The following is a 14062-nucleotide window of genomic DNA, read 5'->3' as shown; positions in this document are numbered from 1 at the left end:
TTGCGCAACCGATCATAGATGAACGCGCAATTTCGCGTCATCGTCGGAAGAAAAAATTGCGATTGCATCTGGGGGCTGCGCCGGCAACACGATGTCATTAAATGATCCCTGACAGTGAGTGACCGTAAGCGAGACGAAATGAAAAAAAGGCAAATGGATGCACCAACGCCCATTATTACGTATTGGCATACGGGATGCGGCCGTGGCCGTGCGCGCACCGTGGTCAAGGGTAATAGTTATTTCTCGCTCGATTCTTTCTCTTTCTTTCTCTCTCTCATTGGTTTCCCCAGCTACGAGATATAAAGCGGGTCTCCCATAATCGCAACGAATCTCCCCGAGTCGAGGACGCGATCGATTTCTCTCCCTCTCGGTTTAAGCCGCCGCTCCCCATCTACAATCCCATGCTGCAGCAGGTGTGGCTCATTTGAATATTATGTGGAACAAATGACCGACTTCTGCTCTCAGATATTGCTCCGAGGGATAACGTTCTGCATCGATGCACCGGCGATGATTTATATGTAAAATATATAAATGTTTTCGCTTTCGACGTTTTCATAGAAATTTCACTCTTAAGTTTTCAACTTGTGTCAAATGTTAAATCTTATAACACAGTCTTATAACACAGACTGCATAAAAATATTAACTCCATTCGCTTTTCATTTCTCGTATATGAAAACTCGTATATGAGAATAATTTTGAGAGATGCTAGGATATGTTTTCTCAGCGTGCTTTAGCAAGTTGCGGAGAATAATGCGTGGTTTTATTAAAAGACGAAATTTATGGAACATTTTGCATGCCGCAAAAAGTAGCACACATTGTTCAACTAATGGAATAATTTACATTTATAAGTCCTAATGCAATATGAACAATCTGTAAAGCTTATGTTTTATGCAGTGCTATTGAAAGATATTGTCCTCCTCGTAATCTTATTTGTACAAGAAAAGTTATAGTAACGGTGAGTTTTATTTAGAGCACCTCGTAAGTAGTCCGAACCCGTTATTGCGTAAATAAGGTCGCAGAAGAGAACAGGAGATGAGGAGAAAGGGACAGAGACTTCTCCTCAAGTGATGATAGAACTGGTATGATCCAACTATAGTGTGAGAACGTGAAAAAGGAAACGGATATTCACTTCTCTTCGTATAGCAACTATTGAAAATGTCAATATAAACGTGACGCATCAAAATCGAAAGATTAATGGCATATTATCGCAGTCCGTTTCCATGTATCATTTATTTATGAGTTGTGAAAAAGGCCGATACTTTCATCCATATTTCATGTCCTTTTTTTCCATTATTTTCCATAAAATCACAGAAAAAATATGACATATTGTACTAATATATATTGTAATAATATAATATGTATAATAGTAATATATACGAGTATATGAATTAAAAGGAGAGATCATTTTAAGTATAGAATAAAAAAGAATTATTTTTTACAGCTAATTATCAAAAGAATAATTAATAGGTTTTTATTATAACTATAATAAAATAATAAATAATAAATTAATTATATTATGATAGGGATATGATTATGAATATAGTTTTGATTAGAGTTGTTATAGTTATAATTTTAATAAAATAAGAAGTCATAAAATGTATAATAAAATATAATATCAAAATATTAAAATGGCAAAATTAAAACAACAACATCTTATAATTTTCATTTAATATTTAACATGTGTTAAGATAAAATAAGGTATAACATTATAGCATAGAATATAAAATGCTCGTTGTTTCGTATTTCGTATAGCTAAAATTTTGTCTGAAACGCTGTTTAGAATGTCGATTCATATTCATTTCGATTTATCATGTCACTTGACGTTACAAATTGTTTCCTTGCAGGATCGTGCGAGGAATGTATCCGAGAGATTCACGTCCACGACCACGTTGACAGTGAATATACGGGACGGTGATGATCAGGATCCGTCCTTTATTTACCAAGGATGCATGCTTTTAGACGGTGCTTGCATTAATCCGGAATATTCCGCATCGGTATGTAAATCGGCTATAAACCAAAGTGTCCGGCTTTTCGGTTCGAGTGTATTAATAGCGAGAATGATTTTAACGGTCTGTGTTCTCTGCCAATCTCAATGTAAATTTATCAGAAAATTTAAATGTAATCGAGAGACTATATACGCCTAATCGTTCGCAAATATCTCGCCGCTCAAATTCGCGTTATCAATAAATCATCCAACCGGTTCTGTAAGCGCGATTCTCTATTTTCCTCCATCAGGTATCGAGCGGAGTATTATCCGGCATACTCAATATCTCGCCCGAGAAAATCCAGGCAGTCGACATGGACAGCATAAACGCGCCGATCTACTATTCTTTCCTCAGCGGAAATCCGCCAAATTATCGAGATTTCTTCGAGATCAATCCTCATACTGGGGCGGTGAAGCAAATAAAAGCCGTCGACACGACGGTAACCAAGAAGTTTGATATAATCATTAAGGTAAACATCACTGTTATATTTTCCTGTTATATTTAAGAAAATGTTTAAACAATTTTACTCATGAATATTGTATGTAAAAGTAGTGGTAGAAAATATAATAAAATTTAAACAATTGTTTAAAGTAGATGTTTTATAATTGCAATTAATGTTTTTCTTTTATTTAATAAAAAGGCAAAATTTTTTTATATGTGCAATTACGTTTCGCGTTTTAAGCTTTAAGTGTATCTCGCAATAAATTTGTCATTTGTTTGATTTTTTCTTTTAAGGCGGTTGAAATGTTAGAAGCGAAACGTTCGGCTACCGCGAAATTAACAATCACTGTCAAACCGGTTGACAGCAATCCACCCGTTATAACGGCGTCAAGTATCGAAGGTTTCGTCGACGAGAACGCTCCGATCGGCACAAAGGTCATCGATGAAAGCGATAATCCTATTGTGCTCACCGTGTCGGATGCTGATCTGGTAAGCCCAACTAAATGTAGATTCTATCGATTTTCGCTTAACGAAGCGTGATCGAAATGTGAATCGAAATGTGAATCGTTTTCTCTATTGTTAGCTGATTCGATGGTTAACTCCATCCATCGATCAGTAATATTATTTATTTCCAATTCTCGTTTTCGTTCTCTTATAAAATAATCGTGTCGTATCTAGGGACCGGACGACCCGAAACCGGCGTATACCTTCGAATTAACTACGAATTTCTTCGCGATCGATCCGTCCGGCGTTCTTGTCGTCAACGAGGAGAATCTGGACCGAGATCCCCCGAGTCCCGGCCGTTTCCGCTTTCAAGTAGTCGCCCGGGAAAAAACGGGTGTGGCCGCGTCGTCACCTCTGTCGTTTGTCGTGACGTTGAATGATGTTAATGATAATGCGCCTCTGCTTCCCATGATGGCACCAATCACCCTTCAAGCTGGAGAAACGAAAAAACAAGTGGCAAAGGTGGCTGGTCATCTCTTTTAATTTAGTAGTAATAGTTACCACTTCTATGTTTGCTCATATCTCTCTCATCAAATTATTGATTACCGCTTATGAATGCTTCATGGCTCTTTATCACGTTTAAAGGTACGAGCTACAGAAGAAGAGGAGATAAATTAATTTCAATTCTCCCGTAGGTGGAAGCTACGGATAATGATGAAGGAGAGAACGCTGAGATAACGTACAGTATCTATCATGTTTCGAACAACGGTTTGCACAAATTCAAGATAGATCCAAAGACCGGAGTTATCGAATCCGTGAGGAAATTGAACGCTGGCGAGCAATATAGCATCACCGTGCAGGCCACTGACAAAGGTGGCAGGTATTCACAGACGATCGTCGAGGTGAACGTCATTCCTGGACCCAACACCAGAAGCCCCGTGTTCCAGCAGCCGGTGTACGAAGTGCAAGTCAGCGAAGGGGCATCCATCAATTCTACGGTTGCCACTATCACTGTGAGTATTGCCGATAATGTCTCTTTTTATTTCTCTTCCTCTCTTGCCTGTTATTTTAAATTCTAACTATTGCGATAGAAATAATATATTTGCTCGACATATCTTTTGTTATTTTTCCATCATGTTAAAATCATTTCGTTTCTACGTTTCCTCTTTTACATCAATTTATTTATAAATTCACATTTTCGTTTTTAAATGTAAGAGATTGTTTGATTCGAAATTTTTCGAATTTATTATTATTTATTAAGTATTGTATCTACAAGGGTTCGTTAAATATTTATATCGATAATAGGCTTATTAATGTATCGTTGTACAGGCCATTGACCCAGAAAACGATCCGGTATCGTATTCGATAGTATCGGGGAATGACTTGCGCCAGTTTGCAATCGGCGACAAATCAGGCGTTATTACCGTTATAAGGAAGCTGGATAGGGAAGACTTGACCCGATATCAGTTGGTGAGTCAATATCGTCAACCGCTCATGAACATCGCAACACAAACTTCCTACACTTCCTACTACTTGCCTCTGTTACAAGTCAATGCACTTCTCGCTTTACGCTGCTCTCCAGTAATTTTTATCTAATCTAGAATAATCTAGAAAAAACATCAGTTACTCTCTCTGCTTCTCCACTTATAAACGAGTAACTATTCAAATTAAAGTAGCATGTTAATTTTAAGTACAGTTTTATAAACATTTGGTTAGTAAGAAAGCAATTTCATTTTCTGCATGTTTTTAAATATCAAAAAATATGAAAAAATTTTCCTATCAACCTCATATGTTTTCTTAAAAATTCATATTTTTTTTTAAATTTGTAACCCACATTTTTCTCTTATATTTGATTTTTCAAAAATCTTATTAATATGAAAATAAAATTCTTTTTTATCGCATTTCATATCAAAATTGAAAAATTATATGAAAGCGGAATATTAATCCTCGCTGTGATATTTTTGGTTCAGTTGATAAAAGCTGAGGATACCGGCGGTCTCTTCAGCACCGCGACTGTCAATATCATGGTTACTGATATCAACGATAAGAATCCTGAATTTATGGATCTCCCTTATGAATTTTCCGTCAAAGAAGGCGAAGCACGTAAATTGATCGGCCGTGTACACGCCGAAGATGCCGATGAAGGCATCAACGCTGAGATCACTTACTTTGCACCCGATGACATTCCTTTCATTGTGGATCCCGAAACTGGTGATGTTCTGACAAAAATAGTGTTGGATTACGAGCAGAATAATGTGAGTAATTTTTGTTGTTTTTGATTTTCGTACTTAAAAAATGGTCTTGCAACTACTTCTGCAATAATTTTCTGAATACTGGGAAAAATTAACTGATAAATGATTAGCAAATATTGTGACATTGCATATGTTCTGTACTTAATTAATATAATAAAAGAACAGACAGAATGTATATCTAAACTAGTGAAATGAAGTTAGTGAAATTTAAGAAGAAAGTTTCTTTCTAAATATTAATTATTATTATAATATGTAAAATACAACAAAAATCTCTGATGTGTGACTTTAGCTTTTAATAAGTATATTTTAATGTGAAATTATATTTTATCATTTATTAATTATATTTTTATCATTTATTATAACAAATTTTTTTTATTGGAAAACACGTGTCGAGATATTTCAAGCTAGGAAATTGTAAATGTTTAATTATGTTGGAATTCTCTGGAGAGAGAGTATCTAAAAGTCAATGTGAGTTTTTGCCTTCTGTTTGTACTTGTAAAAGGCTGCATTACATGACACGCAGTGCTTATTAAGATTCATTACCAGCGCAGCTATCTAGCTCGAATCTTCCGGGAATGCTCTTCCGTTTTACGAAAGTTGCGAAGCGTGATTACAGTTCCAGAATTAGCCTTACAACGGAAACGATTTAAATTTATTCTCGAATTGCGAGGATGATATTACGGTTAAATTACAATCGTGTGTATTGAGACAAAGGAAAAATGCATTTAAGCTTAAGTTCGTACAATTTTCATTTGCGAAAATGCATGTGTAATAACAGAGAGTTCGATTATAATTTTATAATATGTAAAATACGGCAAAAATCTCTGACGTGATTTTGAGTTTTAATTATTTATCAAAATTGTTCCGAGAATATTTCTATCGTTGCATTAAAATTTTTGAATCAATTAAAATGTGAATTCAAAATTATAATAATATATCCCTCTTCACAATTTGCTTCTATTTTACGTACGTATTTACGTTAATTGCGTAGGAATATAAATTCGTGGTGACTGCGAGGGATGGAGCCCCCGATTATCGCTTGGCAACTGCGACTGTCACAGTGAAAGTCATAGATGTCGAGGACGAGGTTCCACTCTTTCGCCAAAGCAGTTATGAGGCACGTGTCAAGGAAAACGTGCCTGACTATAATGTGATTCAAGTCACGGTGAGTCGCATGCCAAATCAATAATAATAATACTAATAATAATAATAATAGCTCGTGTCCTCGATTACAAGAAGTGTAAAGTGCGATATAAGAGCGATTAGAAACTATTAATTGATTTATTGACATTAATCCATATGGACTTGCGACCTAACGAGAATCGAAAGTCGTACAACGTGACATAAATCCCAGTTTGAAATGTTTGTCTCGAGATAAAACGCCTCCGCTGCCTCGTTTAATACATAGAAAGATATAAAATTAGTTTTGTGATAAATTATAATCATACGAGATGTAATTTCATCGATAATGTCGTTCGGAAATTTATTTGGGGAATTTTGAAAATTTATCGAATAAGTTATCGGGAGACCTATGCCATTCTCAACTTTCAAACCCTCGAAAGATATTTCGCGTTACTCACGTCGTCGATGATTCCCATCTCATGAGGTGGAAAGGATGGTGCGGTCTTACTCGGCTTTAAAGCTAACGCGATCATTTCTAGGCCGATGATCCGGACACAAAGAAGCAAATTACATACATGATCAAGCAAGGAGATACCGAACTCTTCAGCATAGACCCGAAGACCGGAGTCATAAAAACTATTCGCGGTCTCGATTACGAGAGCCAGAATCAGCACGTTCTCATAGTAGGAACCGAGGAGAACACCAGCGATTTACCTGGCTCAACCACTCGCGTTGTTGTTAATGTTCAGGTATTTTTCACCAGTGAAACCCGAGTCTCAGTGAATTTTCACTATCCATTGATTTACTATGTCGTGTTCATCAGCGTATCATGTAGTGCACCACTTTCACAGACCACATAATTACAAAGAGGGAGAGATAGCTAGTTGTTATTTATTTGTCGTATAAAAAGCGCAGTTACGAAAAACGTGAGAAAATAAATTTCTTATAATGAATAATTTAGAAGATCTTTATCAAATAAATGCGTGTGCGAGTAAAATGCATCTACCTCTTACAACTATTTTTTGGATATTTTTTTGGATTTATTACTCTGTGTAAAAATCTGTAATTGAAATATCAAAACTAAAGTTATTTATCTGTCGTAATCTTACGAATTAACTTATATAGAATCAGTGTACGGAACCGGTTTGCACTGAGCGTATTAACATCACAAACGCGACGATCGTTCTATCATCTACGTGCTATTTGATTACTTCTAGTACAAGTATATCTTATTACGCGGGGGCTGCTAATAACTATTTATAACGATTCTAAATGTATCGTGACAGGACGTGAACGACATTCCACCGGTATTTACGTCGGTACCGCGTCCCATTACACTGGACGACGATGTTCCTATAGGAACGACCGTGATTAATCTCACGGCTGCGGATTCTGACGGAACAGCACCGGGGAATCAGGTAGGATCTATACTTTTCTCATATATGTACATCTCTTAATTTTTTCTCGTCGAGTCTCTGGCAATTTTCACCGATGTTCGGCAGGTTCGATACGAGATTATTGGCCGTGGTATCGCTAGCAAGTATTTCGTAATCGATCCCGACACCGGCGTACTTCGAATACGAGACGACTTACGCAAAGAAACTGACTCCGAGTATCAGGTAAGCGATCCTGCTTGCGTAATTCAAAGATGCTTCGCTATCCTCAATTCATCTCAACGACACGGCCATTCCTTTCTTTTGCGACAGGTTGACGTACGCGCATACGATATGGGAGACCCGCAATTGTCATCCGTGACGACTGTGCCGGTCTATGTACGTCACGTTGCAACAGTGCCGCCCGAAATCGGTTTGGGCTTCGCCGAGAACTCGTACAACGTCGAAGTGCCCGAGGACGCTGGTGACAATACGCTAATAAAGATAATCACTATCATCAACAGTCACGCGCATGACACTACGCCGCTCAGATGCGAGATTTATAGCGGCAATGAGGCCGGCCTGTTCGAAGCAAATGTCACGGAGGAACGGAATTGCGCGCTGAGGCTGAAAAAAGGCGCGTTGGATTATGAGACGACGGAGTCTTACCAGATTAAGATCAAGTTAGAATCGCTCTCGGGCTTATTAAGCTCTGGCAGAAATACGACGATGGTGAGTCACGATGATTTTACGACAAGATTCTCGAATCTTGTCGTATAATAAAACATTTTCGTTTTAATGCTTAAATACATGAATATTTATCAATAGGATGAAATCATATGACACATAAGAACGCATCAGAGATGAAAAGATTAAAAAACATGAGATATAAATAAAAGATCAAGTTATTTTTTTTTGTAAATGCAATTTGGATAATATTATTTCAGATGCACAAAAAACAAAATTCTAAAACAAGCTATTTCTATCTTGTTTTCTTTCTTGTTTTTGTAATTTTATGGATTTAGGATTTTATAAAACGATAGATAAACATGTAAAGAAAAACAATATTGGAATTTTTTAAAAAGTTGCAACAAAATTATCAAAATTTATTTTGTCTCTGATAACGATTGAACGCGCTTGATCACAGGTAAAAATTCAAGTGCTGGATGTAAACGACAACAAGCCAGAATTTATCTTCCCGGAGGTGAATCAGAAGCTCACGAGGGGACGTTACTTTGCAGCGATTCCGCGCACCGCGCAATTCTCGTCTACCGTTATACAAGTAAAGGCTCACGACAAGGACAACGGCAAGTTCGGTAAATTGGAGTACAAGATCCTGGAGGGACGGGGATCCGATCACTTTGCTATCGACAGTTCCACCGGTATAATTAGAACGACGGTGACGTTCGATCACGTTGATTCATCCGAGCTCCCCTTCAAATTCGACGTTCGCGTGCGGGATAATCCCAACTCGACCGATAATTACAATACGATCGTTGCACCGGTAATCGTTAATCTGATCGAAGAGGAGAATCTCATGATCCTGGAGGTGCAGGACGCGTCGCCGGATGCGCTGCAGAAGGAGGCCGGCAAGATAGCGAATATAATCGAGCAGAAGAGCGGCCTGCTGATCGGCATCGATAGAGTCGCGGTGAGAAAAATTCTGACGAAAAAAGACTCCGTGGAAACGTTCACGCAGGATTCGGACGTGTGGTTCTACGCTGTCGACCCGGACACCGAGGTCATACTCAGTAGAAACAGCACCACAGTGCAGAGGTACGTACTAAAATATGTATAATAACTAAAAAAAAAGTTTAGAAAATTTTACAAATAAAATACACATCAAATTTCTTAGAAATCATTAAAGCAAATTTCTTCCTTAAGATTTTTATAGTAATGAAAAGATTATGCTGAGGTCTTCTTATTGTAACGGCACTTTAGATTCTTCGTCTTTGTAATTATGCACGCTAAAGCGGTTATTTCACAGTTATTTACGGAACAGTATTACGTAACTGCTATTACTTGCAGTGTACGTTGCATATACAAAATGCACATTTCAATACATCAACGCAATTTTGCATATTTTTAGATGTTTTTATAAATACTATTTTGTCACTTTTTTAATAAAATCTTTTATAATTTAAAGTTTTTTACAAAATTAGTAATAACGTACAACGGAATTTATAAACGTTACTGTAAATATTTTTACGACATTAATTTCGCGATAATTAATAAATTATAACTGTTAGCGACAAAATTTTTTCCTTAAATCTATTTTTCTAATAAAATTTATATTAATAGTTTTCAAGGAGTACAAATAATTAAGTTTTACGATAGTTTATCAGAAAGCTAGTTTTCTAAATTTAGTTGATTGCATACGAATTTAGTTGATTAAATACGAATAATTTATCCGCAATGAAATTGAATGTTAAGAACAAGCATTTCCCACGCGAACATTGAAAGATTAATTGTGACGTTCAATTATATTGTGACATTTGACCATGAGTAAATATTAAAAGCGCCGAATGTTTGACAGATCAATTATGGACAAGTCGGCCATGTCGAATATCACATTCGACGTATCTACGCTAGTACGAGCGAACGCTATCGACATTCATGCACCTGTAATGCCAATTGAACCGGTGCGAACACAAACCGCGGTCGCGTTCAGCGGCGAAGTATTCCCATACGCGCTGATCATCATCGCTTGCGTAATCCTGATCCTCGGTATTGCCGGCATCATCTACATTTGCATCTCTTGGTCCAAGTAAGTTACTCGTACGTCATTTTAATGCTGGAATCGTTACAAGATTTCGCTAATAACATTAAATACATCGCCAAGCATCTGAAAAGATTTAATCATAAAGTTGTAAAGTATAGGAATATAATTAAAAAATATTAAATATTATTAATATTATTAAGTTATATATTCGAACACATATAAAAAAATTTAATCATGAGGCTAGAATATCAAAACAATATTACACATTAAATATGATTAAATATTTTTTAATATATGAAGAAAAAAAATTAATTGCGGAGAAATATATATACATTAATTTATTAATATATATGTGTATAATATTAAATATCTTACAAATATTTTTTAAAAATAATTTACTTTCAAATTTTTGAGCTTGTATTATAGATTCCTCTTTGCTTTTTAAAAAATAATTTACTTTCGGGTTCTTGCATTGTAGATTGCATTGTAGATTGCTGTTTCCGAGCGCTTCTTGCATGCTTTCATTCGGTAGAAACAAAAATTGTTATATTCATACACAGTTGTATTAATTATTACGTACGTATCGCTCTAAACACAATCTTAGCTATTATTACGATCCTCATCCGTTATTATACGAGTCGTATGAGAGAGTTACTTCGCGAGTATAAATATTCATTTGACTCGTCGGGTGCGAGCAATGCAAATTCTACTCTTTATTATCTCTATTAGTTTTAATTGCAATTTCCGCTCTGACAATCTTCGTGAAAACTTGTTATTTCCACGTTGCGGACATAAAATAATCTTTCCGGGTGTTTACATGAGTTTCCTTTGAGAAATTTCCTCACGAATTCTCGTTGACGTTTGTTAGGTACAAAGCGTACAAGGAGCGTATGCAACGCATGTATGTAATGCCGCGTTATGACCCCGTCTATGTGGAACCGAATTTGAAGGAGTACGAGACGCAGGTACTTCAAATGAGCGTGCCGGTCGATGACAACGACAGTTGCAATGATTTACAATTGGACTTCAGCAACAAGAATCACGCGTTCAGCCTAGACAACGTCAGTTACATCACCAAAGATCATGGTGACAGTACTGGTAAGTCAAAATTTATATCATCAAATTATTAAATGAGAGAAATTGCATGCGAGAAAAAATTGATGTCTATCTCCTCTTTGCATTAATTATTGCAATGTATTAAAAAGTAACAAAGCAGTTATAAAAATATATATTATTTTCTCTTGTATATTGATATTTTTTAAAAAACGAAATTATCTTAATCCAAAGAAAATTTTAAGCGACACGAATTATTCCCGCACGATACATGTGTAGATCGTTCACGCTACAATTCCAATATATCCAGTATATACAGCGAGCTTATGTATTCCGTTTAAGGCCAGCAAAGTCCCGTTAGCTCCGAAGCGGCAACCACGGCGCGCGCATCCAGTATCGCAGGTAATCACGGTGACACCAATATCCATTCCTTAAGGCGATCCACGTTGGGCCGAAAGAATCACGGTGCGAGCAACACAAATACCCTGAACAATCGCGATGCGACACCGGTACTTAATCCTTTGTACAATCACGGCGGAGATCTGTTGAGCCCTAGTCCGTCCAACGACAACGTCACCTTCAGAGAGAGGAAGGATTACTCGCATCTCGGATTTACGTATCTGGGTGAGCAAAGCCCCGTAGAGACCACGACGGAGTTGTAAGTTATATGGCACAATGACGTGCGAATGCAGTTTTCAAACCAGCCACGCATTGGCTTGAAAACTGTCACCGAATTAAACGTATTTGTCAAGAAAGAGACAAAAATGAATTAATATGACATCGATGTAATTTTGATATCGTATATACAAGTAAGACTGTGATGGACGTAATATTTTTTTACATCAAAGTTTTATCGATATACTGTAAAATATTAAAATGCCTAAAATCTCACATCTCGCGTAGACATCATATCGACAAACATCATTTCACAATGCATATAAAATATACAATTATCTGTCTTTTTTGCATGTGTAACAAAAAAGCGCTAGAAAATTTAATTTCGACAAAATACGTAATATATGACATATAACTAGAAAATAGGAATCAGAAAAATTGGTATCACGTAGCGCGTATTTTTTGTGACATGTATAATCTCAAGGCGCCATATGAAAAGCTCATGGAAAATAGTTAAGTATATATATATATATATATATATATATATATTCTGCCCTTCATATGTCATCTTTTGAATGTGTATCGATACCTGCGTGCCGATTCACACGACCGCGCAAATGCATCCGCAGAATTCCCGGCGGAATATATTCTGAACGAGTTATTCTGCATGTGGTATCCATAAAAGAGCAGCGTGATGTAGCGTTCAGATACAACGACATGAAACGAGGCCGTGAAAATGTCGCGCGTGTAAAAGGAACGAGCTAAAAGAGAGATCGCGAGAATATCTTTCTACCGATATCTTTTGTCTGATTTATTTCCCGTCGTGAATTGAATTTTCGCAAGGCTAAAGCTGAGGCAATATGTTCCGCCAATAAATAGCGAGATTACAAATAATCGCCACCGGGATTGCAACGTAAATTATTATTATTATTATGACTGTGACTTTAAACGTAACGCGAGAAAGTTGGATTAATAGAGGTGCATTAATCAAGTCTTGACTAATAACTTTGAAGATGTTCCGTATTCTGTAGAAATTCATGCGGACTATTATGCGCACGCGTACGTTTTAATTTTAAAAAGAGAGAAGGGAGGAGAGAAGAAAAAGAAAGAGAGAAAAATAACAAAACTATGATTGCAACCGTCCAATGCGTAGATTTAAGACGAAGACGAAGTTATGAGTTTATATGAGTGTATTTGTGAATGCATATGTGCGAGTTCCATCGACTCGTGATCTTGTAAATGGATCGATCCCGATCACTTTGTACTATAATATCTGTTTATTTATACAATCGTGTTTGCTCATGTCATTCTATTGTATCATAATCACAATTAACCGCGATGACGATTTATATCGTAATGTTTTGTATGTATGTACGTATAAAAAAGAAATCGCAAGAACGCGTTTTATTAAATTTCGTAAAGTTTCAACAATGACCATCGCGCGCGCTTCCATTGCGATTATTGCTCACTCTTGTTCACACGATCGCGTCGACGGTCTCTAATAAGCGACTGCCATACAAGCGAGGTAAAAAAAAACCACTTCATGACGTAAGTGGTAAAGTATTTAATCAGACACGCGTAACTGCCTATTTCCTTGTACTTTTGACGACGCTACTTGACTTTGTTCGATATTAGGTTTAACAGATCCGCGAAAAGATGTCGGGTGAAACGGCGTCGAGTGGAATTAAATACGATACGACTTGATTGAATGTATATCTCTAGTCGTATAGCGGACGTCCACTGCTGTGGAATTTATATAAGCTGTTTTGTATTAAAAAAAAACAAACCAACAAACTTGTGTTATAAGTGTTCTCCGATTATAGCGTTGGCATCTTTTAGTCGTAGCTGTATAATATTTAAGCGCAAATTCTGTAAAAATTGTTAATATCTAATAATAAAAATTTATTATATTTACATAATATATAATGAGACTTTTTTTCTATGTAATATCTCACATGGCGTATCTTTTTCAGCATAAAGCAACGAACTGTCGGGTTATTACGTAAACGTTAATTTGAGCTTCCGCGTGGCTAAATTAATTGCTTCGTCCAATTC

At 36.5% G+C, this 14062-nt stretch overlaps 1 protein-coding gene across 3 annotated transcripts in view; it reads left to right on the top strand.

Moving 5' to 3' along the window:
* LOC105253835 (cadherin-99C) overlaps window positions 1–13894 on the top strand; it is a 107331-nt gene extending 93437 nt beyond the window's left edge. For all 3 annotated transcript variants that reach the window (XM_011262153.3, XM_011262155.3, XM_011262154.3), the window contains 16 exons: window positions 1845–1994; window positions 2236–2454; window positions 2721–2915; window positions 3105–3392; window positions 3566–3883; window positions 4200–4340; window positions 4841–5125; window positions 6114–6287; window positions 6784–6993; window positions 7531–7662; window positions 7747–7863; window positions 7951–8349; window positions 8765–9393; window positions 10154–10384; window positions 11208–11437; window positions 11735–13894. In XM_011262153.3, coding sequence (XP_011260455.1) covers window positions 1845–1994; window positions 2236–2454; window positions 2721–2915; window positions 3105–3392; window positions 3566–3883; window positions 4200–4340; window positions 4841–5125; window positions 6114–6287; window positions 6784–6993; window positions 7531–7662; window positions 7747–7863; window positions 7951–8349; window positions 8765–9393; window positions 10154–10384; window positions 11208–11437; window positions 11735–12054 — 4038 coding nt within the window. In that variant the 3' untranslated portion in view covers window positions 12055–13894. The remainder of the gene's footprint in view (window positions 1–1844; window positions 1995–2235; window positions 2455–2720; window positions 2916–3104; window positions 3393–3565; window positions 3884–4199; window positions 4341–4840; window positions 5126–6113; window positions 6288–6783; window positions 6994–7530; window positions 7663–7746; window positions 7864–7950; window positions 8350–8764; window positions 9394–10153; window positions 10385–11207; window positions 11438–11734) is intronic.
* Window positions 13895–14062: the final 168 nt, after the last annotated feature.

Source organism: Camponotus floridanus, unplaced genomic scaffold (genome assembly GCF_003227725.1).
Source record: "Camponotus floridanus strain SB8 unplaced genomic scaffold, Cflo_v7.5 scaffold55, whole genome shotgun sequence".
Lineage (NCBI taxonomy): Eukaryota > Metazoa > Arthropoda > Insecta > Hymenoptera > Formicidae > Camponotus > Camponotus floridanus.
This window is presented reverse-complemented; position numbering and strand designations above follow the sequence as displayed.